This window comes from Sapajus apella, unplaced genomic scaffold (genome assembly GCF_009761245.1).
Source record: "Sapajus apella isolate SASKATOON/1434 unplaced genomic scaffold, GSC_monkey_1.0 scaffold46, whole genome shotgun sequence".
Lineage (NCBI taxonomy): Eukaryota > Metazoa > Chordata > Mammalia > Primates > Cebidae > Sapajus > Sapajus apella.
Window position 1 is genome coordinate 13,137,410 of NW_022436986.1, and position 21,208 is coordinate 13,158,617.

General features: G+C 41.3%; 1 protein-coding gene across 4 annotated transcripts in view; it reads left to right on the plus strand.

The window, feature by feature from the left end:
• ZNF462 (zinc finger protein 462) overlaps positions 1–21,208 on the plus strand; it is a 152,977-nt gene that overhangs the window by 105,851 nt on the left and 25,918 nt on the right. For all 4 annotated transcript variants that reach the window (XM_032240276.1, XM_032240279.1, XM_032240278.1 and 1 more), the window contains exons 8-10: positions 4,912–5,179; positions 7,039–7,175; positions 17,383–17,606. In XM_032240276.1, coding sequence (XP_032096167.1) covers positions 4,912–5,179; positions 7,039–7,175; positions 17,383–17,606 — 629 coding nt within the window. The remainder of the gene's footprint in view (positions 1–4,911; positions 5,180–7,038; positions 7,176–17,382; positions 17,607–21,208) is intronic.

Here is a 21,208-nt window from a genome sequence, read left to right on the forward strand (position 1 = left end):
GGGGCTGTCCTCTGCGGCTCCTACAATTTGCTGCCCAATTGACTCTTATTCTTCCTTGTGTCTTCCTTAATCTTACAATAGCTGCTTTCTCCTGTTACTGTTCATTTGTTCCCTTTGCCTCTTTTATTTCCTCAATCAGTGTGGTAAGTTTGCTAAACATGGAGAAGGCCTATATTTTCATTCTGCTTTCACTTTGAATCCCCAGAGCCAGCACATGGCCTGGCACTAGGATCATGTTAACTAAATGTTGTGGAATTGGAACTGTGAATACTCAAGAAAGTCTCATTCTCTTGGGCTTATAGTCCATTTATTTGTCATTTGCCTTTATAAAGTCAAATTTCTTGTGATTGTCCCTATGCTGGCTAAGTTTTAGAGAAAAAAGAGAAGAAAATCGAAACAACTCAAACTGTTATTCTGGAGAGCTGGAATTAGCAAAAAAAATTCCAGTTTCTCCAGGAACATGAAAAATGAGAGAGTTAGGATGTCCCCTCGGGAATTCAGCCCTTACCTGGTTTGAAATCCTGAGCTGTTCAAGAGCCATGAAAAAGCACCCATCTCTCATTTGCATTTGTGTATCTTTCTTTTCCCAGCCAAATCCCACTTGAGAAATGTTAGAGTGTTATTATTTAAGGACAATTCATCAAGCATCTAACTAAAGCATGACATTTAGACAGACAGGTTTCCAGTTCTGGGTATTTGCAGGGCTTATCTTCACAACATGCTTCTAGAAATGTCTCCTGTGTGGTCCCTTATTTTGTTTTTATAAGCATTTTGAAATTTCGGATATTCTTTTTCTTTTCTTTGAGTCTTGCTTTATTTTTTTTCATAATGCTTCAAAATGTTAGTGTTTTCTTCCCTATTCATTTTAATGTTATTTTCTGTCTGTTCTGTTATCATTTGCATCTGTTCTAATGTTATTTTCTTAACTCTTTCTATCACTTTCTCCCTTTCCTCTCTACTATGTGTTTATTGCTGAGAGAATTCTCATGTTCTTTCTGGCTCCCCTGATTTGTATCAGAGAACCCTAGAGGTCACCATTGAGTACAGATGCCTAAGGCACAAGACTCAGACTTTATAATCAGACAGGTCTTTGTTCAAATCCTACCCCTGCTTCTTTGGATCTGTGTGACCACCACCCTCAGCTTCAGCTACCTTGTTGGTAAGATTGAGATGTAAACCCAATTAGACCGCACACCATAGATCTGAGAGTTAATTGCTGGCTTCTGAACAAATTCTAAATCCTATAGGCACATTGACCATCAGTGCTAAAATTCTAGCTTGATCCTGATTTTAATTCATTTCTTATGAGAGCTTACAAACTGGAGAGAGCTCCATATAACTTAATTAAATTTATTTTATAACTATAATTATACATTATAATTTCATTTCTAAAACTTTGCATGTAATTAAAGTCACAAGTCAGAGAATAAAACTCTTTTCTCAGACTGCATGTGTCAAGGGTGGGTGGGTTGGTTGGTTGGTTGGTTGGTTGGCAGTGTATGATGATGCTAAGCTATGACCTGCTTCTAAGGTGGACCACTTTAGCCTTTGCTGTTGGTTTCATTGTAGATACCACTGGCCATATAGGTGATAAAGATGTAATTTGTATGAGCCGCTGTTGGCTGCAGAACTTCCCACTGAATTCACATCCATGTGATTCAGCTGCTGTATTTCCCCATGACCAGAAGTCTGAGTCTCCCAACACAGGGATATTTTTAACCTTTCTTTCCTTAAGCTCAAAATGAAAGAAAATAGTCTTAATGATGATTTTTAACTTATGTGACATGTCCTTCGCAGCTAACAGTCTGTTTGCCTTTCTAACCTATGCACAAAACCACCTCCTTCCTGCTCTTCAGGCCAATGCTTCATGAAAAAACAGGAATTTTATGTAGCTTAGCAAGTAGGCTTTTTAAGGATTGGTGGAATGATACACACTCATGTCTTTATCACTTTAGTGCCCAAAGTGCTAAAATCCTACATTATTCACAAATTCCATGTGAGCGAGAGCGAAATTGAGAATGTTGGCAGCAAAGAGGAAAGTAAAGCCCTAAGAAAAATCCAAAAAGTTGTAACCTGGGCATTATTACACATGTATCATAAATGATGGGATTTGCTTATTTTTGTCAATAAACCTGTCCATCTGATTTTCACCAGGAGGAAAAAAAAAGGAATTTATGACATGGACACATCAGCTGTTCCTTCTGCACTGCCATTTGAGAAGGGCGATGAGCCTCTGTTTCTTGGAAGGCTTTTTCCGTGACTTCTTGCATTTTTATTTCTTCAGGTTTTCCATACTATATAAATACCAGAGTTAAAATTTAGAATTTGTTTTTTGAGGTGGATGAAATAATATGCAATAGGCCCTAGAGACAAGATAAAAATGTGTTAACTAAAAGAGATTGGGGTCCTTGGAGGGGGTCTGCCTGACAGATCGGTGCATGTGTTGAGTTGGGGGTGGATGGAAGGTGTGGGGGGTGCATTAACTGGCTTATCATCTGGCTGGGAGCTGTTCATTTCTTTATAGTTTTGCTAGCAAGGGACTGAAGATGTCAAGTACCTGGTGTCTGAGATGACTGCTAGCATCCATACTAATCTGGGAGATCAAGGGATGTGCCTTGTTGTGGAGGGGACTGTGACTCCTTATTAGGACCTAGATCATGACTTGGGATATTTGTTTTGGTCTCTGGGTAGATTTGTGGATGGTGGACAGATCACAGGCCAGCAGGACCTGGCTTTGGCTTTGTCGGTTATAGAACTTCTATTCTGCAGAGCTAAGAGTGCAAACTAGGACCAACATTACCAAGAGGATGGAAGCTATCTGGGGATACTGGCTGGCAGTGCTCAACTTACAGCTCAAGGCTGTGATAACAAGAGAGGTGGAGTCTGTTTTGTGCTTCATTGTGCATGTGTTTCAAGCAGAAACTAGACTTGAGGGCTTAAATAGAAAACATCTCAAACAATCCATGAAATGGTAAACAAACCTGCTATTGAAAGAAAGAATGAGAAGTTGACAATTGCATTATTGTGATCCAGAGTGGGTTCATCAGCTAGGGTAGAGGAATAAAGAAAAAGGAGATAAAAGAACTGGGTAAAATGAATTCAGTTGTCATTCCCTTTCTTCCATTGTCTTCCGTTTACACCTGGTAATGAACCTATGGAGCCTTGGAGAGATTGTTCAGGTTTCCTTTTGTTTCATTTTTGTGTGTGTGGCAGGTTTGTTTACAATTTCCAAAGGGTTTTCTTCTCAATCTTGAGGGATATGAATTCAGGAGGCGGGGAGAAGAACAAGAAAGGGAAGATATTTGAGTATTTTGCAGACAGGCGGTGGCCCAGCAATCAGGGAGGCTGCTCTGCTTTTGTTTTGCTGTTCAAAGAGGCTGACGGGATGGATGGTGCTGGTTTCATCAAATATGGGTTTTAGAGAATTCCTCCATGTCCTGCCTTAGGGAATTATGCTTTGGAAAATTCAGTGTCCATCAAATCAGGAGGAGGCTTGTACAGTTTCTATCCCCTTTCCCCCCTGCTTTTTGAAAGGCTTAAGAAAAGAGCCCTTTGTTTTCTTTTCAAGGAAAGTTACACTGAAATTCATCTGTGTGGTATTCATGGACTTCATTTGTGTCATTCATAGGCAGCTGTAGGTTATATAGGACAATGTTGTTGAATTTCTAACCTCCACATTGAAAGCAGCATGTTGGAAAAAGGTTCAAGACCTTTTACTTTCTCTCTCCCCCAACCTCTTTATTTATTTATTTATTTTTTTTACTGTTCTCTCTTTTTTTTAATTCAAAGAAGAAACTCTGAGATTTCCCCTCCTCCCTCCTAGATCAGATTTCTCCACCACATACCATTGAAGCTTCTCAGGGTTAAGATTTGTGCCTGTCATTTACAACGTTTTCCTCAGAATCGCAAACTTTAAAATACCTTTCAGGGAAACTTGTTTGGAATTTCATTTTAATGGGATTTATGAATAAATCTCCATCTTAATGCTGACTAAGCTTTAAACATCCATTCCAGGGGAACGCTATTGGATTTTTATATTTTAAAATTTAAATTACTTGAGTGTGAAGGCATAAAACATTTTTATATTTGTGTGAATGCCTTGTACTTGAGCATTTCTGTTAAAGACTGATTTTTTTTTTTTTTAATTTGGTTGGCTTGAATAAATCTGGGCTGCAAAGGAGATGTTGCATCATGTCCTTTCCTTTCTTGTGTAGACTCCTGTGTACATTATGTGGGTTTATTTATCTCACCTATAAAGACGGGCACTCTGTAGCAACCTGTTGCCATGCTGTGATTTCGTTTAAAAACAAACAAACAAACAGTTTACTTTCTTCCTATGCTTTAAAACCTTTAACCTCAAAATTTTATTTTTAAATACCATGAGCCATCAAAGTCAGATTAAAAGAGGTGATAGTTTCTCCTGACGTGCATTCCCCAAATCTGTGTTGTAGAAGAAAAAGGAAGATAAAAGATGGAATCATCATCATCCCTCTTATAAACAACAACAACAACAAAACTAAAAACTAATGGTGGTCAAAAGTTGCAAACTTTCAGTTACAAAATTAGTAAGTCTGGGGATCCAGTGTGCAGCATGATGACTGTAATTTATAATACTGTGTGGCTTACTTGAAATTTGCTTGGAGAGTAGGTCTTATGTGTGCTCCCTGCACATTACAAATGATAACTGTGAGGAGATGGATACGTTCATGAAATTGATTGTGGTCATCATTTCACATTGGATACATACATCAAGTCATCCTGTTGCACACCTTAAGTATAAACAATTTCTATTTGTCAGTTGTACCTTAGTGAAGCTGGAGGAAGAAAAGAAACCTGATGTCAGTGGTTTTCAAGCATCAAACCTCAACTCTGGTCTCTGTGCCCTGTGTCATTTTCCCCATCTCTTCACAGACTCATCATATTCAGAGCCCCCAGATGTTCAGCAGCAGTTGAACCATTATCAGTCAGCTGCCCTGGCCAGAAACAACAGCCGTGTTAGCCCTGTGCCTCTTTCTGGGGCCGCTGCTGGCACTGAGCAGAAAACCGAAGCCGTGCTTCACTGCGAATTCTGTGAATTCTCCTCCGGCTACATCCAGAGCATCAGGCGCCACTACCGGGACAAGCACGGTGGGAAGAAGCTTTTCAAGTGCAAAGACTGCTCCTTTTACACAGGCTTTAAGTAAGTGATGTAATGAACAGCTGTGGAAACAAGGTGGCTGCCCCTGCTCCACCCCTCACTGCAGGCTTCCCTTACACTTTCCTACTTAGAGCTTATGGGAGTCCCTGCCTGTGCAGAAGATGTAGGGGTCAGATCCAGGCTTCATGGAAGGGGGCTAGTTTCAGAAGACTGCTTTGGGATTTGGGAAGGGATGAAGAGCTAGATCAGAACAAGTGAGTTTTAAAATTGGAGCACATGGGCTCCAAAGCAGTGTGAGATTGAAGCAAATGATTTCCTCCCATGCTTGGAGTGGTGTTTCCCTTCAGAGAACTGTCTCCTCTCCTTTTTTTAGCTTTGGGGAAAAAAAGTATGTTCTTGGAAGCAAAGTCAAAGTCAAGAGAGAAAACATCCGGCAGTAGTGTCTTCCCTGCTCCCCTGATAGAAAATTCTTTCATTCTTAAGATCATAGTATGGAAAGATATATAGAAAATCAAGACCCCGGCACTTCTAAGACTACACTTGAACAATCTTAGAGAGATTGTTCCAATCTAAAAAAAGAAAATCCATAGTCACCCTTGCTCCTGTGGATGACAGAATTGATGAACTCAGTTAAAGAATGGAATGCTTCCTATGATGTAATCTAAACTTCTGCAATTGAATCTCATCCTGGGAGATAGTGTTTAGGTTAGTGGTTACAGGTGTAGAATGTGGAGCCTGACTACCTGGGTGACTCTGGACAAGTCACTAAGCCTCTCTGTGTCCCTATTTCCTTATCTATAAAATAAAGATAATACTAGTACCTACATCATAGGACTCTTGTGAGCAATAAATGAACCAGTGTATCTTGAAGTGCTTAGAATAGTATCTGGCACAAAGCAAACACTAATAAGTGTAATAATATAGATAGAAAGCTATGATAATAAAATAGCATTAGATATTATAAAGCTATTATTTTCTGCTCTTTTGTAATCAGGATCTAAGCCTTAGACTACTTCAATACATACTTCACATAGAGAGGCTGTGGAAAGTAGGCCTCTTGTCCAAAGAAAAAGACGAATTGGAAGAAGTCTCTTGCCCACCAGCATCATAGTAGCTGGGATTTGATGGAATATGCATTCTATCTCAATTAATTTGCTCCAGTTACTTTTCAGATAAGTACATGTGTTATTTGGTACTGAGAGAAGGCTAAAGGACCCAGATAGCAAGGGCCAACAGACAGACATACACTTTCTCCAAAGAGCAGCACTTGGGTTCATAAGAAGGGGCCCCTGCCCATTAAAGTCTTGGTTTTATCCATTTTAATGAGACATTTAAGGCTTTGCAAATTCTGAAGATTTGAAGAGGATGGAGGAAGAGGCAGCAGTACCATTCCACTCTTAAGCTGGTAAAACTCTTAGTTTACCTAACCATCAATCATGAAGATTGACTTCCTGGACAAATTGTCCTCCCCCACTTATCTGTGAAGAATTATACAGGCAGTTTGTAAGTCAACCTAGCTTTAAAATAGTCTCTCTCCTCCCAAACATGATGAAAAATAGTTCCTTGTTTGGGATTTTGTCTTCATATTCTTAATAGACAGTTTTTAATTTTTAAGAATAAAGTATTTGGAGAATTTTTCTCTTTTCAAACTAAGCTCTGAACCCAGCCAAGTGGCACAGTTTCCAAAAAGAAGTTACCACCATTTGGCAGTGTTCAGATATCAGTTTAGTGACAAAGTTTCTGAGTGGTCAATAAACATGATTAACAGATTTCTTCTTTTTTTAGCCCCTCAAGCAGGAGAGCCACACTTCAGCACATACAATGGGTTTGCCAGCAGGAAATGTGAAAATGCAATGATCCCTGGTCACAAGCATCACCTCTCTCCCCAACCTCTCTCCTAGATCTGCTTTTACTATGCACGTGGAAGCTGGGCATTCAGCGGTTCCTGAGGAGGGCCCCAAAGATCTTCGCTGTCCTCTCTGTCTCTATCACACCAAATACAAGCGCAACATGATTGACCACATCGTGCTGCACCGAGGTAGCCTTTCTAACTTGGTTTTCTTGGATGCGGGGCGGGGTGGGCAGGCAGCAGGGATGGCCTTCTAGGGATACTCTCTCAGAGTGGCAGTAGCTCCTGTTCCTTGTTCCTTACCTTATCTTCAAGCAAGAAACCACACTGATAACCACCTTGACAACCAACAGGGTAAAAACACCTTCCTGCTGGGAGTATTTCCTCCACCTGGAGGGAGGCAAAGGTGATGAATTCTGCAATGAACACACTGTAGGGCTTCCCTGCATGGGGGATTTGTACATTCTGAAAACTCTGCCACCCACAGCCTTATGTAGACTGCACAGAAGGAATAAACAGAAAACAAATGGGTAGGTAAAAGCAAATGTGAAGAGCTCTCTATTGGTTGTGAGAGATTATTTCAAGAAGACCAAAGTGATTTCCAAAGGAGAACGTAGAACTTCCCTTGAAATGGTTGGAGGGAGAGAGAATTCTGTAAAATGATGTATGTTACATATTCTAATAGTCTGTATTATATATTCTAATAATAATTAGAAAAATCCATGGGCTTTGGATTTAAATTCTGGTTTTAGAGCTAACTATGTTTAACCTCTCCATCCATTAAAAGAGATGATTGTACCTATGAGATAATGGACGTGTCCAGTGGTTTTTCGTAATGGATGCAGTAAGACTGTTCCATAAATGTTGGTTTCTGCTGATAAACAGTGATACTTCTTTTAAGTCCACTTTGGTCTTTCTTTGAGTTGCATTTACCCTTGGCCAATTAAAACATAGTTAAACAACAGGCTTCCTCTGCATTGGAAGGAAAAATATGTTTATGTAGAATCTGCTTTGTTCTGAAAAGATTCAAGCCACAGGTGGATAGAAGGAGGTTACTGGAGTGCTCATGGGCAATTTTGATTGGTGTTTCTACTAATCTTTCCATCTACTTTGTTCTTTCTCTCCATCCCTTCTTTTCTTCCTTTCCCTCCTATCTTCCTTCCTTTGCCTCTTAGAAAGCCTTTCAGTATTTGTCACATATGCCTCAAAAGCAATGAGTGTCATCTGTTGTCTTGCTGAGATGACACTCACTCTGAAATGCTGAGGCTTTGGGGGGCATTTGCAACACATCTCACATTTCCCCTGAGCCGTTGCCTTTGGCCAATACATTTGTGACATACTCACCCATGTCTGTGCAAACTCAGTGGAAGGCTAAACATTTAACATGTGCAGATTTCCCTCCTCCCCCTTGCACTCTAATGAGACATGTGATCGTTGCTGGCTAGGATGTCCACCTGCAAGCTGGGAGAAGCAGCGTAGGAACATTTAGGCAGGAATTCTTGGCCCGAGTGGTCCTGCCTGGTGTTCTGCCTCAATCACCTGGCTTCCGGTCCTCCAGCCCATGTGTTTCAGTGGCTCTGTGCCCTATCACAGCTTGGTAAGGGGCCATCAGTAGGGCTGCTGCCGAGCAAACGGACACGGTGAGTCTTCACTTTCTGTGGTTGATTCCTTTCTTTTCCCATATTGCTGCCTGGCAGGAACAGAGCTTTGATGCCTAACGAGCTCAATGACTTTCCCTCCCTGAGCTGAGAGCACAAGAAAGGGGGAAGTAAAGAGAGATTAAACACTTAGACTGCAAATACTTCCATAGCGTTCTTCACTCCACAAAGTGCTGCTTGCACACAGTCACTTCATCTTCCAGCAACATCATAAAGGATACTATTACTCGTATTGCCATTTTATGCATGAGAAACTTGAGACTGAGACAAACTACTTTTTTTAAATTTAATGAAATGCCATCTACTTCATTTCACAAAGGTTTTAAGATATCTTAAAGACTTCTGTGCAGAAGTATAGGATTAAAAAACAAATGAGGTAATTGGAGTAAATGCAAAATAAGGGAAAACTAGTGGAAAGTTCACCTCTAAGTCTTAAAAAGCTACCTGGGAGTTTGGATGCCCAGTGGATACCATGAGGTGCCATGCACTTGTTCAAAGTGGGCTGCAGATTTGGCCCTAAGATTCCTTGCCTACCATGGTAGAAAAGAAAACCATGGAAGCAACTAGATTTCAAGAGCTTGTTAGCCTTTTTTGAAATGTTGTTTAGGAAATTTTCAGGAATCCTAGACACTGGAACATAGAGGAATTTGTCTAGGGGGTTCTCCTGAAGAAACAATGTATAATGTATAGTGCATATTGTGCCCACCATAAATACAATAGTAAGTTTTGCAGGGCCCGTGAGAGCTGGAATCATTTACCCAGAGTCACCTAACTGGTAAGCAGTGAAGCTATGAGTCAGTTCCATTCCTTTGATCCCATGTCTCATCACATTACCTGTCACTGGTTAATTGTGGTCTCTTCTGTTTGCTTGTAAAGATCATTTTCAGGGTCCTTATCAAGGTCAGAAAACATCCATCTGAAATGAACATGAGCATTTGAGGATTAATAGTAATAATAACAACATTAATAATAACAACAATGGTAACTGTTGCCGGTTACTTACCTAGGTAGCAGGAACCGTGCTAAGCGCTTTACAAAATGTCATTTTATAGAATTCTCACAAAACCCTGTGTGGTGAATGGCCGTTATCCCCCATGATGAAGTAATAAATGGATTCGGAAAGGCCAACACCTTGACAAAGATGCAATGTCTAATAAGTAATCCATCTGGGCTCTAAACCCAGCCTAGTCTGACCCACAGCTCTTGCCTTCAACCACCAGGCATCACTCTCTCCCCCTGGGAGAGGTAGTGTCACCCGGTTGAGTGTTCTAGTAGCTGTGGTAGCTGGTTCCAAGGACAGAATTATCAGAGGGGCTGGAGGTCAGAGGGGAAGACCACGGATCCACAGGCAGTGGAGTGCTTCAGGACAGCTGTGCCTGCCATCTGTGTCCCGGCCTGGGTTTGGTGTCCATCTCTACTCAAAATGGCAGCTCAGTGGGAAGCTGGCCCTGACAAGTCAAGAAACAGGGTTGGGTATCTGCCTTGCAGTTTTGAATTGGGGCTGATCTCAAAGCAACAAGATGTGGTTCCTTCTGCGCCTGTCTTCTTCCTGCTCTGTGCATGAATAAACATCCTTGATCTCTTGGGTTCACAGTACAAGATCTTTCTGAATCCTTAGTTAATTAAAGTATGTGGGATGAAAAGCAAGAAAACCAACTTCTGAACTGGCCCAGAGACGGAGCTACTGCTGACAAAAATAGAGTTTCCATTGCTTTTTGTCTTTATAAATGGATATATTTGAGTAGAGAGAGAATCTACTTCACTCATGGGAAATCTGAATGTGAACTAATCGGGTATTTATGTTGGCCATAGCGAAAAAAGTATGATGTTTACTCATGTGTTCAGCAAACATTCATTATTAGCTTGTTCCAAGGACAGAATTATCAGAGGGGCTGGAGGGCTTTGGGCAAAATGGGGAACATAAGACCCAGTATCCACTCTCCTCAAGGAGATGAGCGTGTTCATAGTATAGACAAGACAGCGAGTGATGGATATGTGTTTGTAGTAGAGAGGCATGGCTTTCAAACTGAGCCATGGTAACATTTCAACAGGCAGAGAAGACTTAAGGCAGGGTATATTAGTTTTCAAGAGCTACTGTAACAAGTGATCACCAATTGTGTGGATTAAAACAATGGAAATGTATTCTCTCACAGTTGGTTCTGGAACCTAGAAATCTGAAATCAAGGTGTTGGCAGAGCTGTGTTCCCTCTGAAGGCACAAGAGAAGGATCCTTCTTTGCCTCTTTCTGACTTTTGATGGCTCCCAGGGTTCCTTGACACCACTTGGCTTATAGCTGCATCATTCCCATCTTTGTCTCCATCTTCATGTGGCTTCTTCCCTGTGTGTAGCTCTTTGTGCCCTCCATTCTTCTTATAAGAACACCAGTCATTGGATTTAGGGCCCTAATGTAGTGTGGCCTTAATTGATTGCATCTGCAAAGACCCCATGTCCCAATAAAGTCTCATTTTGAGATTCCAGGTAGACTTAAGTTTAATGGGGACACTCTTCAACCCACTACGCAAGGGAAGAGACAATTTAATAAACCATGGAGGTCAGTGGCAACAAGATGTGTTTGCAGAATAGCATTAGACATTTCCAAGGTCCTGAAGAGAATGGGAAGCTTACCAGAGAAGTATGTTCTGGCCAAAGTACAAAGCGCTTGGATACTAATATAGAAGCTGGAACTTCAGTCAGTAAACAGACAGGAAGCCAGGACAAATTCTGATCAGGTTACTGATGAGACACTCATTGAATACTAATTTAGCAAAGGTTGAAGCAAAGGATTGGTAGACCCATCACATTCAGGAAATAGGAACTCAGGTCAGATCAACATTTGGCGAGATTGGCCATGATTTGATGAGTTTAACTAGGGAAAAATTAAGCCCTGAACTTTTATTTCAAGGATGAAGTCAGTGGTAGGACTTTTGGTATGTTTTCATTCATGCAACAAATATTTATTGAACACCCACTAAATGCCAGCGTTGTTTTGTTTTTGGCTTTTTTAAGGTGATTTTTTATTATTTTTATGTACAGAAAACTACAGTGTACATTTAACTCAGTTTAGTGGCAAGTTTTTTAGCCTCTGGTTTTTACAGCTTGGCAATGCAAGCTGCAGATTTTGGACCAAGGACCTTACCTTCTCAGTGATGAGGGATCTCTTCCTATCTGTCATTGAAATTGGTCCTGATGACTTCCACCAGCTTAGCCAACGCTCCTTTGTCTTCCAAGTTAACCTGTGTGAAGGCAACAGTAGTACAGATCTCCCTGTGGACTGGACAGCCCAGTTTGGCCATCCTACCTTGATAATACAGTCGGGGACTCCTTTTTTAGGACACAGGGCAAGCAGGAAGACAGCCAGCTCCATGGGATTCACATCATGTGCAGTCACCATCAGCTGAGCTTTCTTGTTCTCTACGGAGGTGATAATAGCATTAACCCCTGCTGGAAGGACAGGTGGCCTTTTCATGGGGACATTCCCTTTGCTGGCAGCTTTCCTCTCAACCAGGCCAACAATCTTTTCTTCTTCTCTTGCTTTGTCTCTAGCCAGCTTAAGCAGTCGAATAGCTGTTAGGGGTCCAAGTCCTGGGTGAACTGGTTAATCACAGGAGGCAGTTCTAACTGCTTATACGGTAGCCCTTTACCGCTATATCCAGATGTAGTGGGGAACTTTGACAAAGGGACTAAGGTCCCTTTGGGGCTGGGGGTTCTGTCTTACGCCAGCCTTCTTAAGCCTTTTTCTCAAACAGGAGATTCACCACCCTCTTGGCCTCCTGCTTTTTCATGACAGAGGAGCCAAGGCCATCTTCTTCCCCTTGGCCTTTTTTTCTATTGGCATCTTGGGCAGCTGGAGGAGACAGCTCTAGCATTGTTTTAAGCTGTAGGGATACAGCCATGAAGAGACAGGCAAGGTTTGCACAGTGAAGGAATTTGAACTTGAATGAGAAGAGAGACAGAAAAAGGTGAATAAATAGTTTCATGAGGGTATTTCTATTGATCACCATTGGAAGCACAATGTTTCATGCATAGATTTGCCCTTATGTATGTACCTTGCACATCCATAGTGAGCCTTAAAAACTGGCCACAGATTTTAGGGATGAAACACAGTTTTGCCAAATATTTACATTGTAATTTTGGAGCCATACAATCATTGCTATGAGTGTTGAATTGGCGTATTAAAGTTTCTGTTTACTAATAAGTAGACAAATGCGGAATTTAACTGAATCTTATAAGTGGGAGGCTTTGGAATGGAAGTAATCTCCCCTAATTTATCTGATCAGTATCATATTTCTTGAGAATAAAGTCTACAGTGAGATTGCCAATCTTTAATTTTATTCAGTAAAATTACATGTTTCCTTTCAACTTCCCCAAATACCTCTGCCTGATAGAATTAGAGGTACCATTTCTAGTTCCTTCTAGCTTGAGGATGGCAGCCTGGCTAACATCAAAACCTCATACTTCCTACCAGGAACTGTTTTGCTTGTGTTTATGTGTGTCTGTTTATGGCTATGTTTGGGGATGATTGATACTTTAAAAATAAGGCTCTGGCCGGGCACGGTGGCTCACCCCTGTAATCCCAGCACTTTGGGAGGCCGAGGCAGGGGGATCACGAGGTCAAGAGATCGAGACCATCCTGGCCAACATGGTGAAACCCTGTCTCTACTAAAAATACAAAAATTAGGTGAGTGTGGTGGCACGCGCCTGTAGTCCCAGTTACTTGGGAGGCTGAGGCAGGAGAATTGCTTGAACCCTGGAGGCGGAGGCTGCAGTGAGCTAAGATTGCGCCACTGCCCTCCAGCCTGGCGACGGAGCAAGACTGTCTCAAAAAAAATAAAATAACGTTCTTTTCTTAATGGGTTTCTCTAACAGTCAGCCTTTGTCACTTCTTTGCTTTGGTGCAAAGAGGGACTCAGTCCTCTAACATACCAATTTGCACTCAAGAGTTTTGGTGGAGTGAAGAACTTCCAGTCTCTTTGCTTCATTTAGACTTTGCATGTTCTGGGAAGGAAACCCACCTATGTTTTGGTCTGCCTTTCAGGAAAGATTTTTGCTTGATAAATCTGGGCTCTGCAGTGGTATGGTTTCTCACCAATTTGAGCAGAAACTAACCCTCTGTATTGCAACTCTGCAGAATTTTCCACTCACCTCCATCGAGGCTTGACAGCGTGCTGGTCTCAGCTCTTGCTGCACCTTAGTACACATGTGCTACAATGTGACATTACTCTCGGGCCCAACCTCCTCGGTTTTATGTCCTGCTGCAGCACCAAGCATCTTTTGAGTAGGAGGAGATGAGAGACACAATCCATCTTGTAGTTGAACTGGAGAAGTCATAATATTTTTGCAGCCAGTGCTAGAAGCTGAGTCACAATGAGTGTGATTCAGGCCTTGAGTTTTCACCCAAGGTAATTTTGAGAGGTGTGAAGTCAAAAAGACCCACAGTTGTCACTGCCCCCTTAGAAAAAGCCCTGAGCACGGAGCTTCTGTAACCAAGGCAGAGCCCAGTCTATAACTGGAAACATTCCAGTTTTTAACTTTTATGTCCTTCATTTGCCTCAAGAATGAATGACCTCATTCAGAAAACACTGTCAGTCATTTGCCCACCTTTTAAAATCTGTCTTTTTTATTTTTATCTTGGTCATGTTAACCATGTGTTTAGAAAGGGAGAAAAGCTAACTTTTTTCTAAAATTAATATCTTAGTTAAAAACTAATATAATTAGGAGATCTGTTACACTGGCAATGTCTTAGTTTGGAAATGGCAAGTCCCAGATTTCAGACTAAGTTAAGCAGGGACTTGACCCTTTCCTCAAATGTAGAGATGCTTGAAAGACATTCACATAAAAGGGTTACCTTAGAAATTTGTAGCTTTTGTGTTTTTTAAATACTATGAATGAAAGTCTTATAAGCACACAAATACAGACTGGAGAGTTCTTATCAGGGGTACAGGAGGGGTGCCCTGGCAGAGATCAAACCTGTGCTCCCAGGTCACAGCTTTGTGCTGAACCAGAGGTATGACTTTGAGGAAGTAGCTTAATTGATCAGTTCTCAGTTTCCACATCAACAAACTGAAGAAAATAGAACTGACTTTGCAGGGTGTTATGAGAATAAAAAGTTATATCAAGGGCAGAACACCTAATGGTGCTTGAACCATAGCGAGCACTTAATAGACTGCAGTGGTGTTAATTAATCATTGTGTGAACTTCAGGGTGTTATTCTGACTGTTCATGACTTCGTGTAAAATTCACATGGACATACATAGTGAAATTGGAAACTGCAAAGAAAACTAACCAAAGTGGTAGAGGAATTGAAAAGGAGACTCACAAGAAAAGTTTGAAAGAACTGATTATTGATTGTGGAGAAGTGAAGACTGGAGAGTCACTGAATGACTGTCTTTGAGGTGTGTGGGACATCATTATATGGAAAATGATACCCGGCTGTTCTTCATCTCTGCAGAGGTCAATGGAACCAAGGCAGGCAGGACAGGGCAAAGCCAAAGAATGCAAGTGGAAGCAGTAGAGATGACAACATATAAATCAGGAACAAATATAGAGAGAGCAAGGGGGATGCAGCCCCAAGGAAGATGCCAGTAAGGTTCATGTCAACACTTTCCATGAACTTACACAATCTAAAGGCATATCCCCAGCATGGGGGGAGTTTCCCCTGATTCAGCCTGCCCTCCCCATCTCTTGCTGTTGACACCAGCTTGTTCATGGGTTCTGTCCATGAGTACCTTACCCAGAGTACTTGCAGTTAATGCCTGGCACTTTGCTTAGAGCAGTGGTCCTGAACTGGGGTCAGTCTTGCTTCCCCAGAGTATATTAGTCTGTAGGCATTTTTGGTTGTCACTGCTGGAGAGAAGGGGTGTGTTTGACACCTAGTGGGTGGGGCCAGGGTTATTGCTAAACATCCTACAATGCACAGGCTGGCTCCCCACAACAAAGAATTATCCCGTTCCAAAATTTCAATAATGCTACTTTTTAGAAACCTTGGGTTACAGGAATAGAATATCCTAGCATGAGCTCCTTTAAGATTTACTAGTTTATGCCAAAGCATTTTTTTCTTCGTTTACACCAAACCATACAACTGAATGGTTAGAGGGACCTAAACAGTTGCTATTCTAAAAAAATGTGTGGATTACATTATAATCATGTGTTTCTTAGCTGTCTGCTATACTTGGGTTTAAAAATATTTATATTTCTAAATAAGCAACTGATTCTTTGTATAGGGAAAATAACATGCATTAGAGCTCCAGGGAGTATGTTGGAGACACCACCTTCTACACTTCCTCTGCCCAGGGTTTTGCTGGCCGATTAATCGCTGCATTCAAAGACTCCCAAGGCAGTGACTGCCCTGCAATCAGAGTGTTGTGGTTGAGACTAAGGCATGACATTGAGAGGGGAAAATTCCCTAGGGCCTGCACACCGCCCAACAATAAAGTGGGGGATTCCAAGAGTTAGTTGCCTCGGCACACAACGTACCGATGCTCTGTAAACGTTGCTATTCAGTGACTCTGGGAATAAATCATGCTTTCTTGACTTAATAATACATTGCTGTTTCTAAATAATATAAGTATATGTTGTGTGCGTCCATTCGTAAACTTTCCTAGTCTTCTGAAATCCAGACACAGCATGAAAACACACGCTATATTTGATTCTTGCATAAATAGCACAGATTTTAATTTTATCCCAGTTATGGATATCTGGCGCGTGCGCTGATACTCTGGGCAGGCTGGTGTGAAATTTAATTTGAGCAGTTAAACACAAGGGTGAGAGAGTGCAAAATAAACAAGCACACGCATTTCCAGCCCTACAGCATTTGGTATGTTAACGGGAAAAGCACCCAAATCCTCTCTCTCTTTTATTTTTTCCCCTCTGACAATCAGATTACAGACTGTCTAAAAAGGCACAAATCCTCCACGTCTCCTGCGCAACCCCACCTCCCCTGAATGTTGCCTGCAGTCATTTCATTTGTAAGCTCTTCATAGTTGGAGTTTTAGTGAATGAAAGTGTACAGGTTTGCTTTCAGACTTGATATTAGATGAGAAAACCCCTAGTTTCAAAACAAGGGAAGAGTCTCTGAGAATACCTTAGAAGGGGAAATGAGAATGGAATTGGAAATAGCGAGAAATAATAGATTTACAGTTAAGCAGACCTGGTTTCATGTCTCTGATTTGCCAACTGCAATGTCTATGACCTTTGGAGAGTTACTTAAAGATTCTGTTGCTCATTTGTACTTATTTGTAAAAATGGGAGTAACTCCAGCCTCATAAAATTGCTGATAGAGCCCATAGGTGCCTGGTGAAATGTCAGTTTCTTTGCCTTTTAAAGATGTCTCTAGGTAAAGCCTCAATTACACTTGCTGAGGAAGGAAGGCATGTTACTGGTTGTTGTCAGTAATCACCAATGTTGGTAAAAATCACAGCTACTTCCACTCCTCCCCCTTGCCTTAATCACCTCCATTCAGTAATTAGCAAGCACCTACTACCCTGCTCCACCTCTATTTGTAGGTCATTCTGGGTATTAAGTACTGAAAGAGCTTTTGGTCTTAAAAACACCCACTTGTTCCCGAGGAATATGTTGTTTGGGGGTTAGGGGAGGGGCAGTGTGCATGTGTGTCAGTTCAAGGAACCAGATCCATGAGGAATAGCAAGACTGGGTGAGTTTCTTCTTATATTCCAAAGAAAAAAACATCTGCTTTGCCATCAGTAAAAATTCCCATATTTCCATTCAATTTGTTTCCACAGAAGAGCGCGTTGTCCCCATTGAAGTTTGCCGATCCAAACTGTCCAAATACTTGCAGGGAGTAGTCTTCCGCTGTGATAAGTGTACCTTCACCTGCTCCAGTGATGAGAGCCTCCAGCAACATATAGAAAAGCACAATGAACTGAAACCTTACAAATGCCAGCTCTGCTACTATGAGACCAAGCACACGGAGGAACTGGACAGCCACCTTCGGGATGAGCATAAGGTACTTGCCAGGACTTCCTGCCTCCCGCCTCAGCACGCTCAAGGGGAGGGGCGAAGGGGGAGACGTCACTGCATTTAGTCACGCCCATTGTGTACCAGATGGAGATAGGAACTCAAAGAGGTTTTAAAGTGAGGTCTAGTTTCTTCTATTACAAAAGAAACATAAGGTCATTTTTAAAAATTGTGAAATACAGGTTGGGGAAAGGGAGATCAACCGTAATTCTACCACACCAATCCAAATGCTGAACATTTCTTACCTCTCTTCTATACCCAGTTCCATTTTTTCTACATAATTGTGATTATACTATACATAAAACATTGTACCTTGCATTTTTTAAGCTTATTCTAAAAGAAGTATTTTACTGTATTATGTGAAATATTAATACATTTTAAATCACAAAGGTTTGACAGTTTCTGTAAAGGACCAGAGAGTAAATATTTTAGGCTTTGCAGGCCTAAAATGTAGTCTTCATGGCAATTAAGAAAGCAGCCATGGGGCGTATCGCTCGAGTCCAGGAGTTCCAGACCAGCCTGGGCAACATGGCGAAACCCCGTCTCTACAAAAAATACAAAAAATTAGCTAGGCGTGGTGTCATGCACCTGTGGTCCCAACTACTTGGGAGGCTGAGGAGGAAGCATCACCTGAGCCTGAAAGGTGGTGGTTGCAGTGAGCTGAAATAGTGGCAGTACACTCGAGTGTGGGTGACAGAGTGAGACCCTGTCACAAGAAAGAAAGCAGCCATAGACAATACATAAATGAACCAATATGTTTGTGTTCCAATAAAAGTTTATTTACAAAAACAGGCAACAGGCTGTGGGCCCATAGTTGCCAGCCCCTATTTTGATAGATTTACCTCTGTGTTTCTCAATTGTGTAGGTGGTTTCCAATATTTTGCTAACTACAAAGATTTTTCAAGGCATTACCCAGTATGTCTGAACATTATAAGAATTATAAAATATGTGTTTCAGGGGAGAAGGACATTCAAGAACAAATAAATTAATAGAGGCCATAAAATAGAGGATTTGTGGAAAAAAAAAATTCTCTTCCGGAGGTTTGCTTAGCAGAGGGGTAGAAATCACACAGGAAGCCTTCCTCACTCTGCGCAGGGATCATCTGGCACCTCATGAACTGAGATGATCATTTCTGGTTTTGTGTATTACCTTGAGTATGGGAGGAGCTATAATTAGTATTTGTTTAATGACAGGAGCCCATCAAAATGCTTTTTAATTAGCCAACAAGTCCAAAATACATATTGAGTGTTTACTGAAGGCACAAGGAGAAGCACGGTTCATATTGTCTGTTTTTCCCTTGCTCTGTGTCCTCATCAGTGGAAATATAGTCCTTCTCTGGCCTTACAAATCCACATTATAAAGAGTTCCCCAGTCTGAATCATCTGCACCAATGGGTTAGAATTGTTCTGTGGGGTGCTGAGAGAGAAGGCTGAGCTTTGTCACCTGTCTGCAATGGAAGAGCTTAATGGTAACTTCTCTGCTTTGGAATGCATTTATTTTCCCATGTGTCTGCCCGAAAAAATGAAGCAAAGAGGAAAAGCCTAAATTACCTCACTTAAAGTTTTTATATCCTTTTTTATTCAAACATTTTGGGTATTTCTTCCCCAAACCTAAGGATAAATTACTCATCTCTTTCAAACCAAGCTTTGTATAATTATTCACATGTATCTTATTTACATAACTACCTCAGACCTTTTTATTACAGTGTTTAAGCCTCCAGGCTGATACTTTAAGACAGAACAAATCAGGAAGATAGATTCTTCTCTAGTTGTTGCACGGTAGCTTGTAAATCACTGGGGAAATACAGAAAAGGTTAGGAACTGTAACAGACATGGAACTAGAGGGTTCCTCAACAGTGGATGGAAGGCTGAGGCGTTGAGGTATGGGTCATGGAAATAAGTTGCTCAGGCACGTAGGGCCCAATTAAGAGCTTTTGAACCAAAAAGATCTGGGTTTTAATCTTGCTTCCACCATTTACTGTGCATACTTCAACAAGTTACATAAATTTCTGGGTCTGTTTTTCGGTTCATAAATGGGAATTGTTTCACCTTTCTCTGAAGTTTTGTAAGATTAAATGAAGTTCTTCTGTATTTCCCCCACTTTGAGACCCAATACATTAGAATATTTGTTAATTGAATTGTGTTAAAATATAATAATAGTTGTACCTATTATAATAACAGTTATGTTCCCAAAGACCTAAAACGTTATAAAATCACTGATTATAGTTTGCATCTTAGACACAGTCTGGTTTTTTTTAATTTATTTATTTTACTTTAGGTGCATACTATATCTGGCATTGCTCCCCATGTTATCCCTCCCCACTCTCCCGTCCCTCCCCATGCCCTGCTGTCTCTACCCTACCCCCGCCAACTGTCCCCAGTGTGTGATGCTCCTCTCCCTGAGTCCACATGTTCTTGTTATTCAACACCCACCTATGAGTGAGAACGTATGGTGTTTGGCTTTCTGTTCTTGTGTCAGTTTGCTGAAAATGATGGTTTCCAGATTCATCCAAGTCCCTAAAAAGGACACGAACTCATCGTTTTTTATGGCTGTGTAGTATTCCATGGTGTATATGTACCACATTTTCTTTGTCCAGTCTATCATTGATGGGCGCTTGGGTTGGTTCCAGGTCTTTGCTATTGTACACAGGGCTGCAGTGAACATACATGTGCATGTGTCTTTATAGTAGAACCATTTATAGTTCTTCGGATATATACCCAGTAGTGGGATTGCTGAGTCAAATGGAATTTCTATTTCTAGATCCTTGAGAAATCGCCACACTGTCTTCCACAATGGTTGAACTAATTTACACTCCCACCAACTGTGTAAGAGACACACAGTCTTTTTTAAAAAATTATTTTTTCATAGATTATTGGGAGACAAGCAGTATTTGGTTACGTGAGTAAGTTCTTTAGTGGTGATTTGTGAGATTTTGGTGCACCCATCACCTGAGCAGTACACACTGCACCCTATTTGAAGTCTTTTATCCTTCATCCCCCTTCCTCCCAAGTCCCCAGAGTCCACTGTAGTATTCTTAATGCCTTTGCATCCTGATAGTTTAGGTCCCACATATGAGTGACAATATAAAATATTTGGTTTTCCATTCTTGAGTTTCTTCACTTAGAATAATAGTCTCTGGCCAGGTTCAGTGGTTCACGCCTGTAATCCCAGCACTTTGGGAGGCCGAGGCAGACAGATCATGAGGTCAGGAGATTGAGACCAGCCAGGCCAACAGGGTGAAACTCATCTCTACTAAAACTGCAAAAATTAGCCTGGCAGGGTAGTGGGTGCCTGTAATCCCAACCACTCAGGAAGCTGAGACAGGAGAATTGCTTGAACCCAGGAGGTGGAGGTTGCAATGAGCTGAGATGGTGCCACTGCACTCCAGCCTGGGTGACAGAGGGAGACTCCATCTCAAAAAAAAAAAAAAAAGAAGAAGAAGAAGAATAGTCTCCAACTTTATCCACGTCACTGCAGATGCTGTTAATTCATTCCTTTTTAAGGCTGAGTAGTATTCCATCATATATTTATACACCACAGTTTCTTTATCCACTTGTTGACTGATGGGCATTTGAGTTGGTTCCATGATTT